General features: G+C 50.8%; 1 protein-coding gene across 5 annotated transcripts in view; it reads left to right on the plus strand.

Moving 5' to 3' along the window:
- LRRK1 (leucine rich repeat kinase 1) overlaps positions 1–9120 on the plus strand; it is a 117680-nt gene extending 108560 nt beyond the window's left edge. For 2 of the 5 annotated variants that reach the window (XM_059912620.1, XM_059912621.1), the window contains exons 30-34: positions 127–244; positions 1521–1637; positions 4528–5378; positions 5765–5866; positions 7772–9120. In XM_059912620.1, the coding sequence (XP_059768603.1) occupies positions 127–244; positions 1521–1637; positions 4528–5378; positions 5765–5866; positions 7772–7949 (1366 nt within the window). In that variant the 3' untranslated portion in view covers positions 7950–9120. Of the gene's footprint in view, positions 1–126; positions 245–352; positions 477–1520; positions 1638–2685; positions 3177–3637; positions 4118–4527; positions 5379–5764; positions 5867–7771 lie in introns of those variants that run through there. The other 3 variants (XM_059912623.1, XM_059912624.1, XM_059912625.1) reach the window with 3 other exon arrangements.
- Positions 9121–21803: the final 12683 nt, after the last annotated feature.

Genomic DNA, 21803 nt, shown 5'->3' on the forward strand with positions numbered 1-21803 from the left:
AGAAATTGGACCCTGGGCTGGAAGGGGTGGACAAGGCCCACAGCTGATGTCCTCCTCCAAGGCTGCTGCAGGCCAGGCCAGGGAGAGGGAGGCCTGAGCTGACTGCACAGTTGTTGCTGATTGTAGGAACTACACAGTGGTGAACGCGGAGAAGGGTCTCCTGGAAGTGCAGCGCATGAACTGTGCGGGAATGAAGCTGAGCTGCCAGCTCAAGGTCCAGAACTCTCTGTGGACGGCCACCGAGGTAACCACCCCTCTGCAGGGCTCTCATCGAGGTGCTCGACACCAGCTCCTGGGGGGGTCCCATTTAGCAACTAAATATGCAGGACACCCAGGTACATTTGAATTTCAGATTTAACCCCAGCCCACAACTGTGAGACCCCAGAGCAATGCCAGCAGCCCTGTGAACAAGCAGCATCTCTGGGATTCAGCTAAGTGTCAAGTGCAGAATCCCGGCAAGAGGAGAACCCCAGCAGGTTGGCGAAGTGACTGGGTTTCTTATAACATTGCCTGTCTACACAGCAAATCCACTCAGCTCTGAGGCCTCGCGCCTTCATGTAAAAAGGTCAGCAGAAGGCACAAGGAACTGTCTTCTGAGAACTCCAGAGAGGAGTGCCCTAAAACAAATGCTCTGAAGCTAGTGGGTGGGGGTGTATGAACTGGTGCAGCCTTTCCAGATGGCAAGTATGGTTCAGATATGCATCAGAAATCTCAAAAATATTCATACCATGTAAGCCTCTGTAATTTTAGCTTTAAGAGTTTGTTCTAGGGAAAAAACCAAGACACACACACGCACACACACTCAGACTAGATAGGTGTATAAGAATGCTCATTCCAGTATAATTCATAGTAGTAAAGACTTGAACAGAATAAACATCTGACAACAGATGAGCCAAATTCTGGTACACCTGAGCGATAAACATGCATCATTCCCTCACAGACTAGGTAGGACAGGGCTTCTGCCTGCACTGATCGTCCTGGGAGAAGAAAAGTGTGGAAACAGCATAGAAGTGTGGTCCCACTGTTGGGAACGCGCACACACACCAATACCCACGGAAAACTGAAAGTCTGGGCCCCAAATCCCAAAAGTGGCTTTCTCTGGGTATTAGAGTATGGGCGATTTTGTTTTTCTTCAGAATATTCTGTAGTTTTCAAAGATTTTACAAAGAACAGAAATATGAAAACAACCAACCAGAAAGCCTCAATAAGTAACTTTCCAAGGTGTAAAGGGCCTTCTGAGACTGAGTGCACCCTAGGAACTGGCAGGCTTGTTGCAGCCCAGCTCTCATGTTTTTTTTTTGTTTGGTTTGCTTTGGTTTGCTTTGGTTTTTTAAGTCTTTATTGAATTTGTTACAATATTGCTTCTGTTTTATGTTTTGGTTTTTTGGCTGTGAGGCATGTGTGATCTTAGCTCCCCGACCAGGGATCGAACCCACACCCCCTGCATTGGAAGGCGAAGTCTTAACCACTGGACCGCCAGGGAAGTCCCCCGGCTCTCACGTTGACTGTCTCCTCCGCAGGACCAGAAGATCTACATCTACAGCCTCAAGGGCATGTGTCCCTTGAACACGCCCCAACGGGCTTTGGACACCCCAGCCATCGTCACCTGCTTCTTGGCGGTGCCTGTTATAAAAAAGGTGAGGTAAGGGGGAGGTGGTGCCTAGGTCTCTGATTCTCCCTTCCCCGTTCCATTGGGCTGGTGGGGAGGGAGCAGAGCCATGCTCTTCTGGATCACCAAGCCTAGGTCACAGTCAGCCTTAGAGAGACAGGAGATCGGGGCCATCATTAGTGGGCTAAGTGGAAGGCTTGCATTCTGCATGCAAATGCCACAGCCCCAGTTCAGGTGAGATGCTTTTCTGGTGCAATTGGTGTCAAGGAGCAGTTGCATGTGTGCCCTTCCCCTTCTGAGAGCAGGGGCCTCAGGAGCCTGGCCCAGCACCTCCCACAGCCACTTGGTCACCGGGCCCTGGCAGGCCCCCACCCCTGTCAGGCAGCCAGCTCCCCTCCACCTTCAGCTCTGCCTCCTCTGGAGTGCTCAGCCTCAGTCCCAGAACTCAGTCCCTCTTTGTCCAGCATGGCCCTGAAGACTCATCACCTCAACTCCTAGCCACTGCCTTTCTCAAATGAATTTGCGAGTGGTGCCTTCCCCAGCCCTGGGCCCCGGCAGTGCTGCTGATCCTCAGGATCAGACCCAGCCCACGGGCCGGCCAGGGCTCACCCCCTGCTGCCCCCTCACACCCCTCCCCACCCAGCACCGCACTCTGAGCAGGCCCTTCCCTCCAGAATTGACCCTGCCACTCAACACCTCTTCCTCTTCATTTCTGAAGATCAAGTGCTGTGACCACCCCCCCCCCAAGAAGCTGCCCCTACCCTCACCCCAGCTCCTCAGCTGCGTCCCCAAGGCTTCTCTGGCTTCCAGAACCCCTTTGTGGGCCCTGAGGCGCCTGTTTGTGCAGCTCCCTGCTCGAAGGGTCATTATTGGTGAGGCTTTGTTAAAACATGTCGGCTATTATCATCTGATTCCAGTTCTCCCATCTGCAAAATGGGTGTAAAAGAGATTGAGAGGAGGATCTCTGGGCATAACGTACCCAAAGCTCTGGGCCAGCGCACTGAGTAAATTTGAGCATTATTACTACTTCCTGACAATCGTGAAATATATGCACTCTCCTCTCCACCCCTCTACAGTTTCATTTCTTAAGAAACTGAGATCAGGGACATCCCTGGTGGCTCAGTGGTTTAGAATCCGCCTGCCAATGCAGGGGACATGGGTTCAATCCCTGGTCCGGGAAGATGCCACATGCCGCGGAGCAACTAAGCCCGTGTGCCACAACTACTGAGCCTGTGTGCCACAACTACTGAAGCCCCTGCACCTAGAGCCCATGCTCCGCAACAAGAGAAGCCACTGCAATGAGAAGCCCGCACACCACAAGGAAGAGTAGCCCCCGCTCGCCACAACTAGAGAAAGCCCGCACGCAGCAACGAAGACCCAACACAGCCAAAAATAAATAAATAAATAAATTTATAAAAAAAAAAAAAAGGAAACTGAAATCAACCTTAGAGTCATTTTTGACTGTGGCCGCACGGGCAACTGGGGAGCTCAGGACCTGGTTGCACTGAAGCACAGAACTCAACACAAAGTGTTATTTAAAGCCATGGCTGGCCAGAGCCCCAAGCCAGGGCACCACCACCCGCTCGACCGGCTGGAATAAAGCTGGCTCTGTGCAGAGCCTCCCTGCCAGTCTTCCCCTCAGAGGCCATGCTGCCCTGTGGCCACGGATGACAGACCCCTGCATTCTTGCACACGCACATCCACACCCATCTGGGATGTGGGACTCACCGCCTGGCTGGGGCCCAGAGCCGGGACTGATAGAGACCTTGCTCCTATTTGCTTTGGCTGTTTTTTTTCCTTGAATCTTGAAGGTGGTTTTCAGTAAGCTAGAGGCTGGTTCACTCATCACCTTGGACAGCCCAACTTCCCAGCTCCCAACAAGGGGGCTTTCTGCTGCTTCACCCTCCCTGGCACAAGGCCCACGTCTCTGCTCTCTCCCGGCTCTGGCTTTGTTCTCCTGAACTCTTCCTGGCCAACCCCCCAACCCCACTCAGGCGTCTAGGCTGCTAAGCTGCTCTCCATTCCCAGCTCCGCACAGATGCCCTGAGGAGGCCTGGGCTGGGCCCAGCATTCATCACAGTCTCTGCAACTTTGGCCTCTGCCTGATGACCTCTGGTGGTTGTAGAAGAGCACATGCCTCATTGCGGGGGCGGGAGACACCCCAAGACCCCATCAATGCCTAAACCACAGGCATTTCAGAGTAGATGTGGTAAGCGGGGAATGCGGCATAGTGGCCAAAAAGTGCCTCCACAAGAGGGTTGAATTTGGAAGTGATTTCTTCAAGAATTAGTTCAGCAGCACGTGTTGTGACTTGAGCATAAAACTGGGGGGAGTCACAGAGGTGACTGGGACTCAGCCCTTCCCTGTGCAGGCCAGTGCCAAGGGCAGTGGTGGGCTTGCAGACCCAGGCCTGCTCTTATGGAGCACCCGGCTTGTGGGGCAGCAGGCAGGAGGCCAAGAGCAGACCCATAGGGTGTCCACAACTGCTGTCACCTTAAGGAGCAGAGTTCAGAGGAAGGAGGGCACCACATCCTGCCTCAGAAGGAGGCCCTGGTGACCTGAAGGAGAAGGCAGCTCCCTCCTGCTGGCATTGCAAGAAGTCCAGGCTGACCAAAGGCGAGCCGTGTGGTCCAGGCAACATGTGCCCCTTGCTCGGGTGCCACGGACCTTTTTCTTCCTGCTCACAGGAGGGGGGATGGGTGTGGCTTTTCTGGGCCTGAGCTGCACCTCCTTTGGGAGCATACCCAGAAGCTCCCGCTGGCAGCTGCTGCCTTTTTAGGAGCTGGATTTTCCAGGAAGTGCTGGTAGAAAGCACATGCCCGCCTGGAGTACGTGCAGAGATGAGTCTTGCACCGACTGTTTCTCTCCCGGGTGCGTGAGACGCAAGGGCATCAAGCATCCCTGTCTTCTCCCCACAGAATTCCTACCTGGTGCTGGCAGGCCTGGCTGATGGGCTTGTGGCAGTGTTTCCCATGGTGCGCGGTGCCCCAGACCACAGCTGCTCCTACCTGTGCTCACACACAGCCAACAGGTCCAAGTTCAGCATCCCAGACGAAGACGCGAGGCAGAACCCCTACCCCGTGAAGGCCATGGAGGTGGTCAACAGTGGGTCCGAGGTCTGGTATAGCAACGGGCCGGGCCTGCTGGTCATCGACTGCGTGGCCCTGGAGATCAACAGGCGGCTGGAGCCCTACTCAGCCCCTTCGGTGGTCACATCAGTCGTGTGCGGCTCTGAGTGCCACGGGGAGGAGGTCGTCTGGTGCCTGGACGACAGGGCCAACTGCTTGGTGATGTACCACTCCGCCACCTACCAGCTGTGTGCCCGATACTTCTGCGGGGACCCCAGTCCCCTCAGGGACGTGTTTCCCGTGCACCCAATGGGCCCGGAGCCCCTGGACTGCCCCACAGCCAGCCCGAAGGAGCCCAAGAAGGACTCCATTGCAGACATGAGCATCATGTACAGCGAGGAGCTGGGCATGCAGATCCTGACCCACCAGGACTCCCTGACCGACTACTGCTCTATGTCCTCCTACTCCTCGTCTCCACCCCACCAGGTGCCCACGTCCCTTTCAAGCCTACCCTGCTCCCCCGCAAGCTCTTCCAGCTTGCCTTTCTCCACTGACTGCGAGGACACCAGCAGGCTGCTCGAGCCCACCACAGGCTCCGACAGGTCTGAGCATGACCTGAGCCCCATGGATGGCGAGGCGTTCAGCCAGCACCTGCAGGCTGTGAAGATCCTTGCCGTGAAAGATGTCATCTGGGTCCCCAGGTAGGTTTCCCGACAGGGAGCATCATCCTGCACCGCCCACTGCTCTTGCTTTGGGGGCAGAGTGAGGGGAACCTTAAGGTACTGTCAAGATCCATCAGGAGCTACTCCCTCTCTTCTGGAACGGGAGAGAATCTCTTTAGCAAATCTAAGAAGGGCCGCACGAAAGCCCATCAGCCCTCCAGAGAACTCAGGGCACCACAAAGGAGAGCCACGGTCAGGTTTCCTACTGGGAAAGGCCTTCTCGCCCTGCTCCGGGGCCCTCTTGGTAATTCAATCCATTTGCAGAAGCTGCGTTTGTTCCCATGCTTTTCTGCACACCAGCTCTGTTTCCCCTGGAGAGCACAGCCCTAGACAAACGGTTCCCCTTCTGGGTTTTGGTTTCTTAGGCGTGGTGGAGATGTTATCGTCATTGGCTTGGAGAAGGATGCAGGAACCCAGCGGGGCCGAGTCATCGCTGTCTTGAAAGCCCGAGAGCTGACTCCGCACGGGTAAGACTGAGGGCAGCTCCTAGAGGACCCAGGGTGTGGCGTAGGGAATCGAGGCCTCACTGCCACCTCCCTGCATGATGGCCGCCGCCCTTCTGTCCTCCACCAATAAACATGGCGTTCACCACTGTGGCCATAGACGGAGGACGAACAGGCAGCTCCTAGGGGATCAGCAAATACTAGCTGAACCGGCCATCACCCACTGGTCATGGCTGCCTGTTTTGGGGGTGCCCGGAGCACCTGTGGACCAACTGCCCTGCCTGGGGTATGCCTCCAGTGCCCAAGCTCAGCTGCAGTTGAAATGGGGATCCAGTTGATTCCCCGTGCCTCCTGCCAAACAGGAGAGCCCTTCCTGAGGTGCCTCTCCTCCCATACAGCACCAGGTGGAGCCGCACAGCCAGACCATGCCAACCTTTGCCATGCCCACCCTCGCCATGCCCATTCCCAGGCTCAGCTGTACCCATCTGCTGGGGGTCCCACCAGGAGGCAGGCCAGACTCCATTGTGAGGGTCATGCTGGGCAGGACCCCCTGTCCAGACACAGTCTGCCTGACTATAGAGATGGAAGGCTGGTGCCAGCCAGTGTTCCTGGACTCGTCAGGCAGCTGGCAATGTCCACACCCCTCACTTTGCTGAGTCCCACGTGGTTAATCTCCCTTATGGAGAAATCGCATTCAGCCTGTTTTCCCCGGAGTAGGATGATGACAGAGGAAATGTCTATGGCACCCGGGCCAGTGACCCTTGCCCTGCAAGTGATACTGGAGACAAGATCTGGGTTTGCTGCTGAGCACCAGCTGAGTTTGTGGGCGGCAGTAGTTCCCAGTTCTCAGGTCAGGCTTCCAGGGAAGCAGGCAGGTCTGTAGAGCCCGGGCCTGTTGACCTCAGAGTGCCCACCATTAGTTCCCCTGAATTTTCTCCTGGTGTTGTTTTTCCTATTTGCCCCCCAAAGACAGGTTTACCAAGAGCCAGGTACTCTCACTGTAGGGAGAAAGCAGCCCAGGCAGCCAGCAAAAGGGAGGCCAGCTTTTTGAGATGCACCTGAGACGTTTATTTCCTTGGCAAATAGCTACCAAGTGCCCGAGACATGCAAGGCCTGAGGGAGTGGAGGCCCCTGCACATCCCAGTTTACATGCTGGCCTCAGTGCCAGGCAGGGCACACAGGGCAGAGGGAAGAGATGCAGGCAGTGTGTGCTCGGAGGTGGGACACACAGCCCCGCAGAGGCCCAGAAGGAAACTTGTAGTGTATGCCCAGATCATGCAAAACAATCCACAGGCTCAAAAAAAATGTACATAGTTAGGACTTGTTGGTACAGGTTTTTTGCCTAATATATTGCCCTGTATTTCCTAAGCATGTGGAAACTTAGAAAGGGAGAAGAATCATGCCTGGGCTGGGTGGCAAGGAAATTGAGTTAAAGCTTAAAATCTGTCATGGACCATTGATGAGCAAGAACTATTAGGTAGAATTGATAATTCTGTCCTCCCTCAGCATCTGCAGGGGATTGCTTCCAGGACCTCTGCAGATACAAAAATCCGAGGATGCTCAAGTCCTTATATGTAAAATGGCAGAGTACAGTCAGCCCTCCGTATCTGAGGATGCCAAACCTGTGGACACAGAGGACTGACCATTTTTTCTGGGCTCTTTGGGGTCTGAGGTGCATTAGGGAGGATACCTGCTCTGAGGTGAACCTGAAATGATGCCCTAGGTCCCTTTTTAGACTTTAGAAAGACTGCCCACAGGCTGGACCACAGAGGGAGAAGCAGTGTGTCCCAGCACATTGGTGGTGCCAGGCTGGGGTGCACAGATGCCCACTTAACCAGGCTGTGTCTTCCGAAAAGGTTCAGGGTGAGGGTCACAGCCCCGACCAAGTGGGGACCCCTGTGGGTTTTCTCAGACCCCCTCTCTCTGCAGGGTGCTTGTGGATGCTGCCGTAGTGGCAAAGGACACAGTTGTGTGCGGCTTTGAGAACGAAAAGCTGGAGTGGTGCCTGGCTGTCTGGAGGGGCTGGGGCACCCGGGAGTTTGATGTTTTCTACCAGTCCTATGAGGAGCTGGGCCGGCTGGAGGCTTGCATGCGGAAGAGAAGGTGATTCCTGTGGAATGAGCATTTCTCGGACCTCGCCAGCATGGGCCAGCAGCCTGACCTCTCCACCTGCAGCCTGCAGCCCTCTAAGGACCCAGGAGGCAGACTGGGTTCTCCTCTGAACCACTTGCTGCTAAGAAGTGCTGAGAAGTTCCCACCCCGCCCAGGTTGGGGGGCGTTGAGGGTTCTCCTATTCTAGGGCTGAGTTCCCTGGATACCCCCATCCCCCCAATACTGGTTTTACAGCCCAAGGGAAGACGGTGGGGTCTGATTGGGCCAAAGTCCCCCTGCCTCTTCCATCCACTCTCAGGGCTGGGCTGGGTCACACGAAGTGGGGCTGGGCCTAGCTGGCATAATGGGCCTCCCCACTTTCACCCCCAGGTCTGGGGTGGAATTACACTAGGGGCTCTCAGTTGGGGAGCAGTTCGGGGCAGGGAGGGAGGAGGGCTGTGACCCCTGCCCCTTCCCCCGGTGGCTCCCAGGCTCTCAGCACATTTCTCAAGCTCCTGAGTCCCCGGGGCCCGGGGCCCCGCTCGGGCAGGCTGAGATCAGATGTCCCCGCTTGGGAAAGTCTCTGTGTGAAAAGCCTTAGAAGGACCCCAGCAAGGAGCACTGCCCAATCTGGGGAATGAATGAGTTTCTTTAAGTGACAGGGCTGGAAAGCCAAGAGCCAACACAGGGCCGAGAGCACCGACTCAGCCTTTACATTCCTCTCCTGTCGACAGGAGGCAGAGAGACTCAATCATCAGGACTTGAGAATGGGCCTGTGTTTACAGCTTTGTGAAATAAATTTGGATGCAGCTGGAGCATAAACCCTGTTTGTTTGCACATAATAATCTTGTTTATCACTTTAACAAATTAAGTCATATCTCAATGGTTAGGACTCTGTGAAATCACATCATATGAGGCTTATATCAAATTATGTATTTACTATGCAACACATACAGCAGAGTAAAAAAGTGAAATTGTTAACAGGGGGATGTATGGGTATGATGGCAAGAACTTTCATAAATTACGCACACACTTGCATGTACACACCTATGCACATATGTTCACATCATTACCAAGAGTAACCATTTGAGGCTGCTTAACCCAGAACATGAGTGTGAATGTGAGATCATCCTCCAGTACAAGCTGTTGACCTTTTTCTAAAATTAAATTATAAAAATCAAACTTAAGATTTTGCTGGTGCATGTGGACAAATGTGATTCCTTTCATCTCAAGAGTGAAGTCACGGCTTTCTGTCTGTAGAGTACATGTAATAACAGCGCAGACTCTTCCCACCCAGGCCCACTCACTGCCCCAGTGGGAGGGGCAGCCCCTCCTTGGCCCATGGCAAGGCTGACCCTAAGCAGTTTCCATGGGCAGAGATGGGCTGTGGTCTCCCCGCTTCCTTTTAGTGGCCTCAGGGGGGCTGAGGGTCTGAGCCTCCCCATGTCACAGCCATTGGCCCCTCAGCAGTTTCTTGGAGGTCACCACTCCCCCTTTCTTCTCATCTCCGCACCCCACGGCTGCCTAGTTAACTTCTCAAATGCAAACCGGGTCCTGCGCCTCCTCTGCCCCAAACCTGTGGTTCACATCCCCCTCAGCCAGACTGCTCTGAGACACTCAGGGCCCCACGATCGGGCCCCAGCCTGCCTTTCCACGCTCGCCCAGCCCCAGGACTAGCACAAGCTGCGGTGGGCGGAGGCAGGAGCTCAGCTCATGGCCTCTCAGAGCCAGCGGAGGGGGCTTCTTCACGAAGTTAGAAACCATACGGAAATGGTCCATGAACTTGAATACCTAAAACTTAGACACTTAAAGTGGAAAAATTACCACAAACTCAAAAGATGGACAGTCAATCAGGAAAAATATATTTGTAACAAAAATGAGAGACAAATAGTTGGTTTATCTTTTAAACGAAGAGTTTGTACCTATCGATGAAAAAGAGAAAACACGAGAGGAAAACAGGTAGAGGATATAACACTCAACCTCACCCAACAGTAAGATGATAATCATGGAGACAACAATAAAATGCTATTTATGGCCCTCATGTTGGCATCCACATGGAGCTCTGAGGGCACCAGGCAGAAGGACCAGCACACGCAGAGGCCCTGTGATGGGATGAGCTGCTGCGCTGGAGGGCAGGTGAGAAGTGGGTGTGGCTGGAGCATTTTGTGGGAAGGGAGATTGCGGGGACGGCGGACAAGGCATAGCATCAGAGGCGTGGGTACCCATCAAAGCAACTGGGGTATTAGCAGGGGGATTAGATGATCTGTGTATTTTTTTTATTTTTTAATTTATTTATACATATATTTTTTGGGCTGCACTGGGTCTTTGTTGCTGCGGGCAAGCTTTCTCTAGTTGCAGCAAGCGGGGACTACTTACTCTTTGTTGCGGTCCGCGGGCTTCTCATTGCCGTGGCTTCTCTTGTCACAGAGCACAGGCTCTAGGGCATGCAGTCTCCAGTAGTTGTGGTGCGTGGGCTTAGTTGTGGCTCACAGGCTTAGTAGTTGTGGCTCACAGGCTCTAGAGCGCAAGCTCAGTAGTTGCGGCGCACGGGCTTAGTTGCTCCACGGTGTATGGGATTTTCCCCGACCATGGATTGAACCCGTGTCCCCTGCACTGGCAGGCGGATTCTTAGCCACTGCACCACCAGGGAAGTCCCTGATCTGTCTTTAAAAATCACTTTGGCTGCTGAGTGGAGGAGGGACTAAAGGGGAGGCACTCTACAATGGGGCCGCTCCTTCAAGGGCATTTGGGCTGTATCTACCTAAATTTCAAAAGCACATACCCTAAGACCCTACCCTAGCAGTCCCACTAAATATTTGATCCTTAACTTCTGTGAAAATGTTCCAAGTTATAGAACAAGGATGTCATTGGAACATTGCTTATAATGGTCCCAAACAAGTGACAGCCTAAACCTCTATCAGGAAGGAAGCTGTATAATGCCTGTACCTCCAACAGTGCCATACTCTGCAGCCTTTCAGAGATGGGGCAGTGCTAATGGTGCTGGTCTGACATGTCCTCCGAGGTATAATAAATGTGTTGTTTTTATAAAAAGCGACTTGCAGTACAGTGTGTATAGAGTTACTACTTGCATTAAAAAAAAAAAAAAAAAAGTTGTACAGCTATATGTGCATGCACAGGGAAAATATCCTTGAGGATGCCCAGGAATTAGGTAGACATTTGTTGCCCCTGGGGAGGAGAACTGAGGAGTAGTCCCTTTGTTTTTACTTTATACCTTCCTCCGCACTGTTTGAATTGTAAAATAGCCTTCTTAGGAAGGTAAGCCAGGCTGGACCCAGGAAGGGCACACCTTGGCTTTGGTGTCAAGAGGTAATGGGAAGCCCCCCTATGTCCCCTCTCCTCCATGGAGGCACCTGATCCCATCGAGGGGGTCAGGTCCCAGGGCCAGGGCCATCAATCTGTCATGTCCTTCTGACCCTGGGGCCATGGCTGAACCAGAACTCACCCTGGCTGTCTTGCGGATGCAGGCAGAGTTCTGAGCTGAGGTCCAAGCAGAGGGACATGCATGAAGGGCTGGGGACAGTTGACCAAGATCAGTGGGCTCTGACCCCATTCCACTCTTGCCAAGAGCACATGCAGCCCAGTTGCAGGTCAGACTCCTCCCCTAGCAGAGGGCAGCCCAGCCTCTTCCCGCCCTGCACCTGGGAAGCAGCAGCCTTTCTGATGACTGGTTACCAGCTGCACCACCACCACCTTCCAGTGCCACCGATTGCTCAGACCTGCAGAGTCTCTGCGAGGACCCTGCCTGGTGGCGGGGGGGCGGCGGGAGAACACCAGACCCCCACCTGCCTACACAGCGCCTTCGTGGCTGGGAGTACATCCTGCAAAAAGCATTCAGTGAGCCCCAAAGGGGATGCGAGGTGACACGCAAACTCCCCCAAGGCTCAGGAAAACAAGGAAACATGGAAATCCTGCCCTGGAAGGATCCACATCTTCCAGCATGTCAGGGCCTGGGGCCTCAAGTTCTCTGCACCCCTTAGTACCTGACACTATTTCCCACCCTTGGCAGAATGGAGCAGTCAAAGGGAAATGGGGGAGGGGGTGTATTAGTTATAACAGCACTTGGAGAATCACAGAAACTGCTCGCTGCACCCCCTTCTGCTCAGTTAACAGACCCTGCTTTTGTTAGTGTATCAGCTCCCGGCCTCCCTTACAGGGAGGGGTGGCCCTGGGACTGAGCTCGGCCAGGGACAGTGTGGAGATGCCTGAGTAGGGCTTGGGGAAGGTCCATCAAAGGGCTGACTCATCAGGAGCCTCTTTGACCCTGCCCCTGCCTCCCTGGTCCTTGCTGGAGCAAGAGGGCAGGGCTCCCCTGGGGGTGCAGGGAGGACCTGGGAGAGTGATAGAGAGGCAGCCCTCCACGCCAGCCCTGGCTGCCTCCCTTCAGGCTCCTTGTCACCTCATAGACAAGGAAAGTACTTTCTTGTTTAAGAAAATATTTTCCAGCTCTCTGTTACTAGGAGCCACATGCAATTCCTAAACTTTCAGGTACATTTTCCACTAGCCGAAACAGAGCCCTGAGACCTAACAGGTTATGCTCTGGAGCTGGTCCTAACAAGCATCTGTTCAAGTTTGGGCAGAGACCTGAGCAACAAGGGACTGGAACATTCTGTGGCCAGACATGCTTAAGAGCTTACTTCTGCATCATGAGCGCTGGGTATGGCCTATAGATCTTGTCACTGGAGCAACCACAGTTACAGAGGGCGGTCTGGGGCTTCATCCTAGTTGTCCAAACGCCAAAACTAAGGCTGTGGCATCCTGCAACTTTAAACATTCTACCCCAGGCAAGCTACCCCTCCCCTGTGGCTCTGGTTTCTACTCCGTGAAATGGCCATGACAGGTCTTACCCTCCGTCAGGTTTGGTTCGGGACCAAGAGAGATGAGTATGTGACAGTCCAGCCCCACCCCTGACTTAGGGCCAAGACTCCTTCCCTGCCCCCCAGTCATGATTACCATCTCCCCTACCTGGGATGGGTATCCAGGACCCTCACCCAGGGGGACACAAAAGTCCTCTCTGCGAACTGCTTAAGGGAAACACAAGCGGTTCTGTTCCTGTGAAACAGCCCAACTTTAAAAATAAATCTGTTTTTTTCTGAAGTATCAAGAAGACTTTTACTAACACACTTTACTTGAGAATTGAGTTAAGGTGTAACACACATCACAATAGATGAAAGCTGGTGTATGGATGCTAAGAAGGCAATAGGAATGTTTAGGAGCCCCGTTGGGAGCACATACTTTAAAAAATGAAATAGGAGTAATGATAGCCACACAAATAAAATAAAATAAATTTCCACTTTGCCATCCATGGTCTGTGTCATCCTCAAGGCAATCACCAATGCCCCCCAATCTTCCGGGCCTGTGATCTGGCTGCATCTTCCAACCCCAGCCTTCAGGAGAGGCCATGTGACTAGTTCTGGCAAACAGGGCATGGGGTGAGTGGAAGGAGTGCCCATCACCTGGGGTGAGAGCACTGCGTTATCTGTGTGAGAACCTCCAGGGTGCTCCCCACTCAGTCCCCAGGACCTGCAGCTATAGTTGGTGGTTGTTCAATCAGCCTGAGTCCTGGAGAGGTGACTCAGAGTGCCCCAACACCCCACCATGGACACGGAGCAAGAGCAAGAAGTGAACCTTGTGGTTTGTTACCCAAGTTCACCTGGCCATCCTGCTTGATACAGGATGCCGACATCCCACCCACCTCCATGCCCACCCCCCAGCACACTCATACGTGGGTCTCACACCCTTGGCACCAGGCTCCACGGTGCTGTCCACTCTGCCTTGCTGTCTTCCCCAGACTGAGAGCTTCTTGAGAAAAGGGACAGGGAGGAGAGGTCTAAATGGGCAAAAAAGGCTCATCCTAAAAGAAAGGTAAGGCATGGGGGAACAGCACCATAATCTGTGAAACGGAACATCCATGTGATATCACAACCTTCAGTTGTGAGACCAAGAGTTGGGACACTTGCTTGCCTTGAGTGGTGAGTCAGATGGCTAGGATGGGCTTTTTAAATCATGAGTGTTGTTACTTATTTAAAAAGTAAATCAAAACTAGTATATAAAATTGTCAAAAACATTTTGGAGCTCTGTCATTAAAACTGGCTTATATAGTAGCCCTTTCATACATCACCATTCTCACGTACGCCTCTAGCTCTTAGATCTGGCCCTACTGCACTTCTCCACCAGAGTGAAGCAGGGCTCTTTGGAAGGCAGCTGATTCCATGTCTGCACACACTCACACACATATGCACAGACACACAAACACATGTACATACAAACACACACACACAAGCATACACACACTATTTAAATAGAATGGACCTGAGGCAAGCTGGATATCCAAGGATTTCAGGGGCAGTATTCAAAGGACAAAGGGGTCCACCTTAAAGGGGCTCACTCAGGCTGAGTTGTGATGATATGTTAACTAGTTAATTGAATAGTACGTGTTAGGGAACCATTGACCAAAACCACCCACCTTGACCAGGCACAGTGATAACCACTTGCATCAGCTGTCTTGCAACAGGAGGTCCTGATAAGGAACATGGTGCTGCCACCAAAAACCAGGAGAATATGGGAGGGGCTGAAAGGAGGGAGGAGACACCAGTCCTTATGTCCTACCAATCTCCCAGAATCCTTCTTTCTGGAATCCATCTTGGCTGAGATGTGAGCGCCACCAGGAGGGACCCTGAGTCAGACTGTGGGCCAAGCAAAGTGGCAAGAGACAACCCAGAAACTAACCCCATTACCATAAAACCTGAGACTGTGAGCCACATGGCAGAGTAGTTCTCCTGGGTTTCCTTACCCTGCTGCTCTATGCCCAAGCACCCCTTCCCAATAAAGTCTTTTGCTTTGTCAACACGTGTGTCTCCTCGGACAATTCATTTCCAAGTGTTAGACAAAAGCCCACTCTTGGGCCCTGGAAGGGGTCCCCCCTTCCTGCAACACAAGTTGTAAAAAGTTGGAATGATACTGTTACTGAGTCCAAGCTCACTCTGCACACCACACGGCAGGCCAACAAGTCGGAGATGAGCTAGCTGTTGAGGCAAGGAAGACAACTTTATTCGGAAAGCTGGCAGACCAAAAAGATGGTGGGCTAGGGTCCCCAAAAACCATCCTATCAGGGTCTGGATGCCAGTTTCTTTTATAGAATCAGAGAGGGAGAGGCAGTGGGGAAGTAAAGTAAAAAGGGCCATCAGCCTTGCAAAACATCTCCTGGGAGGACCAGCTTCAGTGAGGGAATGTGTTAATTTCTTCTTTCTTGCAGCCATTCACAGGTGGGCAGGGTCAGATTGTCTCCCTGTGAGCTGAACAGAGGCACTTTAGTTTAACATTCTGGCAGAGGGGCAGGCTTCCCTGAGGCAGGGTATGATTATAATAACAAAAGCAACAAAAAGCAAAGTTAAAGTCAAAGAAACAGATCCAACATGAAGTCCAATTTAGCTCTTCCCTGTTACAATTCCCCACTGTCAATGTCCATTCCACAATCTTGTGGGATAAGGGGCGACGACCACTCTTAGCTACTTCCTGCTGTGTAGGGGCAGTGAGGGGTGATCGTGGAATGGAATTGATCAGCATTGGGCAGGGGATAATTCTTAGAATTTTTAGTAAATAGTACAATTCTCAATTATTTGGACCTGATGCTGTGCTGTTCAGTAGAACAGGATTAAACAAGTAGATTGACCCATCTTTCTCCATCTGTAAGGAAACTGCAATCTCAACACTTATCCTTTTTGAAGAGCAACCTTAAGTCTTCTAAGGGTTCACAAACCCACTGCTCTCCAAGCTTCTCAGGAGTTGGGTCGTCTTTTGATGATGGTGGTGCAGCTTTAATCCAAGTATGATGAATCCAAGGTTTTATCCCAGCCAATTTGACAGATGAATGTGTGGTGAGTAATACCACATGTGGTCTTGTCCACCTTGCAGGCAGGCCCTTGTTGTCTCCAGGTTTTAAGGAGACAGTGCTCAGGCCCTTGTTGTCTCCAGGTTTTAAGGAGGACTCGATCTCTGGGTCAGAAAGAATGCAAAGCTACCTCAGTTGGATAGGCAGACCTGCTGGAAGCAAACTCATGAACAGAGGTTAGTATAGTGCCCAAAGCTTTAACATAATTAGCAACAGCTATGTCTTTCAGAGCATTTACAGATTCCCCTGCCTGGGCAGACACCTAGAATGGCCTACCATACAATATTTCATAGGGGCTTAATTTAACCCTGCTTCTGGGAGCCACTCTGATCCATAGCAGGGTAACTGGCAAGGCCTTATCCCAAGTTATATTAGCCTCTTGACATATTTCAGCAATGCTCCTTTTCAACGTATGATTCATTTTCTCAGATTTTCCTGTTGATTGTGGTCTCCAGGATGAATGTAACTTCCAATTAATTTGCAGTGCTTTAGCCACTTATTGGGTTATGCTAGAGACAAAAGCAGGCCCATTATCACTCTGGAGGGTGTTAGGTAGTCCAAACTGGGGAATAATTTCCTTAAGGAGGACTTTAACCACTTGGGAGGCTTTTTCTGTCCGGGTGGGATATGCTTCCACCCATCCTGAAAAAGTGTTTACACACACCAACAGGTATCTGAAGTTTCCCGGAATTTGAGGTATTTGAGTAAAGTCTATTTGCCAGTCCTCTGTGAGGCAGGTCCCTCTGTGCTGGGTCCCCATCTGGGGAGGTCTGACAACAGTTTTGGGGTTATTTTTAGCACAAATCATACAATTCCGAGTGACTCGCTGGATGGTCTTTTGTAGGTGAGTTCCCATTATATAATTTTGAATCCATTGCAGGTGGCATCTCTCCCATAATGGGTACTGTCATGAATGTGCTTCAGCACAGTGTCCAAGAGGGCCTCAGGAATCAAAACAGTTCCTGGTGCATTACATTTCCAGCCAGGTGAGTTACGGTCAAGAGTGAAAACCCAATCTTTGGCCCTCTCCTTGTCCTTTTCTGCATACACTGGCTGATATTTTGACAAGTCAGTCTGCGGAAGAAGTGACCCTATCATGGCTTGATAATTGCCTTCCTTTGCTGCTTTCTTTGCAGCTTGGTCAGCTAACCAGTTGCCCTTTATTATGTGAGTCTCACCCTTCTGGTGGCCTGGGCAGTGCATTACGGCCACTTGTGAGGGATTATGGACTGCTTCTAATAGTGACAGGATTTCAGAAGCATGTTTTGTGCCTTTATTGTTTGAAGTGAGAAGCCTCCTTCCTTTCCAGATCGCCCCCTGAGCATGCACCACAGAAAATGCATAGCGGGAGTCTGTATATATTTACTCGCTTCCCTTAAGCGAGGAGCAGGGCTCTTGTCAGAGCAATGATTTCTGCCTTCTGAGCTGAGCTCCCCGGGGGCAGGGCTTTTGCTTCAACAATGCTTTTAAGTGTTACCACCCGGCACGTGGTTATATACCCGTCAGGTCGCCTACCTTTGTCCATGAAGCTGCTTCCATCGGTGAACAATTCCATATCTGGCTCAGCCAAGGGTAGGTCCATTAAGTCTGGTCTGCTAGAGTACACTAGCTCAATGACGTGTAGGCAGTCATGCTCTGGGGATTGTGCAGCATCAATCCGGAGCAATGTGGCTGGATTTAGGGCTGAAGTGACTTGAAGTCTTACGTTGGGATTGTCCAGGAGAATGGCTTGGTACTTTCCCATTCTCCCAAAAGTCAGTCAATAGGCCCCTTTCTGTTCCAGCAAAGAAAGGACATGGTGAGGAACATACACAGTGGTGGGTTGCTCTAGGGTAAGCTTCTCAGCTTCCTGAATTCTGTCACAAGTAGCTGCTACAGCTTGAAGGCCAGGAGGCCACCCCTTAACAGTCTGTTCTAGTTGTTTTGAGAAGTAAGCAACAGGTCGGGGGATATTCCTCAGAGTTTGAATTAACACCCCAAAGCTTATGCCTTGTCTCTCATGTACATACAGTTTGAAAAGTTTCTTTAAGTCTGGTTGTCCCAAAGCCAGGGCTGAGACTAACATCGTTTTTATCGTTTCAAAGGCTGTTTGGCACTCTTTAGTCCAAGTAAGGGGCTCAAGATCATGTCTCTTCAGTGGCTCATAGAGAGGCTTTACTATGAGCCCATTGCTTGGGATCCAAATCCGACAGAACCCTGCCATTCCCAGAAAGCCTCTCAGTTGTCTGTGGGTCTTGGGTGCTCCTAAGCCTGCAATTTCCTGCTTTCTGTCAGGCAAAAGATCCTGCTGTCCTTGAGAGAGGACAAAGCCCAGATACGTGACTTGCTGTTTGCATATCTGGGCCTTTTTCTGGGAGACCTTATATCCACAGTTAGCCAAATAGTTCAGGGTTCTGATAGTATTTTGTAGACATTTATCATATGTAGGGCTCACTATGTGCAAGTCGTCCACATATTGGAGCAAGAGTCCTTCGTCCAATATTAAGTCTCTAAGGTCTCTAGACAACGTCTCCCCAAACAAGGTAGAGGAATTCTTAACTCCTTGAGGCAGGACTGTCCAACAATACTGTTGGACTACCTGCGTTTCTGGGTCTTGCCATTCAACAGCAAATAGCTGCTGTGATTCTTCTACAATAAGAATGCAGAAAAAAGCATCTTTCAAGTCCAGGACTGAGAACCAGCCATATTCTCCCAGAATAGTTGTGAGCAGAGTGTATGGATTAGGTAGCACAGGATGTAAGTCTTGGACTACTTCATTAATAGCCCTCAAATCTTGGACAAAGCGATACTCTGCTGAGTTTGGCTTTTTGACCGGGAAGATAAGGGCGGTATATGGGGACCTGCAAGGTCTAATCAGTCCTATTTTCAAAAACTTCTCCAGGATTGGCTGAATTCCCTTTTGAGCCTTTTGTTTCAGAGGATATTGTTTTAGATTAGGTGTCCCAGCATCCCTTTTTAACGGGATTTGTATTGGTCTTGTGTTTTTGGCCTTCCCCGGAGTGCCATCAGCCCACACTTCCAGCCTTACCTTTTCGTAGACCTCTGTGGGAAAAAGCTCTGTCTCCTTCTCTGGGGTTTCCATGAGTACCATTTGTAGGCTTAAAGTGTACTCCGGTGGGACCCTGATGTCAAGCTGTTATGGCGAAAAGGTTACTTGAGTGTTTAATTTACAAAGGAGATCTTGTCCCAGAAGGGGGATTGGACACTCTGGCATATATAAGAAGCTATGTCCCCTAGTTGGCATTCTAGAGCTTACAGAAACAAACGGTTCTCTACTTCTCCAGAAACTCCCATGACCAAGATAGACTGAGATGTTTTCTGTGCCACCTTGGTGTTTACCACAGAATATGTGGCACCCATATCTATTAGAAAGTCAATCAACTTGTTCCCCACTGTCAATGTTACCCAGGGGTCTTGTGGGGAAATTAGAATCAGACGCCTCAGGTCCAAGGGAGTCCCTGGGCCTCTTCATTCATTATCAGATTGCTCCTCTCTTTCTACCATATGAGAGGCTCCTGTCTTCCTTCTATTATTCTTTTGTCTAGGGCATTCTCTTTTCCAATGCCCTTCCTCCTTGCAGTAAGCACATTGCTCCTTCCCCAATGGTGGCTTACCTTCCTTTAGGTTACTCACCTTCTGGGAATTCAATGCTGCTGCCAGAAAAGGTGCATTCCGTTTTGCATCTTCTTGCTTTTGTCATTGTTCCCTGTTGTTGAATACTTTAAAAGCAACATCTACTAATTGAGAAGGGTTCATTCCAAATACACCATCTAACTTCTGTAATTTTTTCCTTATATCTGGGGTGCTTTGCCCAATGAAAGTCATACTATCCTTACATTCTCAGGGGTCTCAGGGTCTGCATCCATGTAGCGCTTATAAGCTTGATAAATCCTTTCCAGGAACTCTGATAGAACCTCATTTGGCTTTTGTTTTATCTCCTTAATAAGAGATTGTTTAAGCTCTTTTGTCTAGGTACCCCCTTTTGAAGACCCACTAAGACACATCCCCTGTAGTGTTCTAGAAGTGGCATGCCCCCATTATTAGGATCCCAGTTAGGCTCAGCAATAGGGACTGCCAAATTTGCTTCTGGAGTTCCATTTGGATCCATTAAATGGAGCTGGTGCACTTCCTCTCTACTATCCTCCTTTCATCCTCAGTAATCATTATATTCATAAGAATGTGAATGTCCGCCCAAGTGGGATGGTGAGTGGCAAATATCGAGGTGAAAAGTTCAGTCATATTGAGTGGGTCCTCTCAGTAAGCAGGGTTATGGTTTTTCCAGTTAAGCAAATCCTAAGTCGAGAATGGATTCTGCATCCATAGGAGCCCAGCTGGCTGGCCATTTGCATTACGGACTCCTACAGGATATCAGCACAAGGGAAATTGCCCTGCTGCAGAAGTTGCTCTCAGTCCAAATTGGGTGCCCTGTCGGGCCTTAGATGGTGATACTAAACCAGGTCCCTCTGCCACCGGGGTTACCATAGAAACTTCTATTCGCTCCCCATGAGTGGGGGAAACAAGAGGTAGTGAAAGGGGTGAATATGTTGGCGGCATGGGGTGGGGCAGTTGGAGCAACTGCCAGGGCATGCAGCCTGCTCAGCCAGTGGGGGAGCTGGATGGGCCAGAGGGGGTGTTTAAGGTCTGGAATAATATGTCCCCACTCTCATTTTCTCCCCCTTCCCCTTGTAGAACAGGTTCTCCCTTGGGTTTCCTTTCAGACCATTGTACCATAAGGTGGCAGTCCTCTGACTCCTTCCTCCTGATGCAATAGTATAAATGCTTCTACATATGGAATCTCACCTCTTTTCCCTGCTCTTTTGCAAAACACTTCTAACTGCCAGATCGTATGATAATTGAGTGAGCCATTCAGGGGCCCATCGTTCTTCTGATCCTAACATATATTGGGTCCACACCCTATTACAATAGTATATCATGTCTTTCTTAGTCATAGGCTCATAGCTATGTTTTGCCCATTTATCTAATATATGCCCCAAAGGGCTATCCTTCAGGATAGATGGAGTATTTCCCTTTTTTATAAGTTTGATAACACCAAAACACGAAAGACGCAGACAAATTCCAACACAAAAGGCACAAACAAATTCTAGCATCAATGCACACAAAACCAAAAGAAGACCAAGACCAAAACCAACGAACTAGTTTCCAATGAACCAGTTCCCAAAATCAGGTAGAGTCCAACAACAATTCCCCTCTCCAACAGGGTACCCCAACCAAATTGGCTTGTCCTGTAAAGGAAAAGTCCAAATTGAGGGGGGAATATGTTTCCAGTGTGCACGCCAGAGCGACTTACCGTCCAAAATCAAATGGAGTCCGTCGACTCCTAGAAGTTTGTTGGTTCCTTGCTTCAACTGCCAAGCGCTGGGGTACCTGGTGTCGCTTCAGGGAACTTTGAAGGGAAGATCCTCAAGACAAATGGACCTGGCAGCTGCTAGGGTCTTGCCCCAATATTCCTTGACTGGGGCCAGCTAGCCATGAGACACAAGGCTCCTGGCTGGCTAAGCCAAATTTGTTACCGAGTCCAAGCTTGCTCTGCTCGCCGCATGACAGGCCAGTAGTAAATCAGAGACGAGGTGTTGAGGCAAAGAAAATGACTTTATTCAGAAAGCCGATAGACTGAGTAGATGGCAGGCTAGGGTCCCCAAAAACCATCTTATCAGGGTCTGGATGCCAGTTTCTTTTATAGAATCAGAGAGGGAGAGGCAGTGGGGAAGTAAAGTAAAAAGGGCCATCAGTCTTGCAAAACATCTCCTGGAAGGACCAGCCTCAGTGAGGGGATGTGTTAATTTCTTCTTTCTTGCAGCCATTCACAGGTGGGCAGGGTCAGATTGTCTCCCTGTGAGCTGAACAGAGGCACTTTAGTTTAACATTCTGGCAGAGGCAGCAGGGTTCCCTGAGGCACGCCATTATGTATGATTATAATAACAAAAGCAACGAAAAGCAAAG

Source organism: Balaenoptera ricei, chromosome 2, assembly GCF_028023285.1.
Source record: "Balaenoptera ricei isolate mBalRic1 chromosome 2, mBalRic1.hap2, whole genome shotgun sequence".
NCBI classification, from domain to species: domain Eukaryota; kingdom Metazoa; phylum Chordata; class Mammalia; order Artiodactyla; family Balaenopteridae; genus Balaenoptera; species Balaenoptera ricei.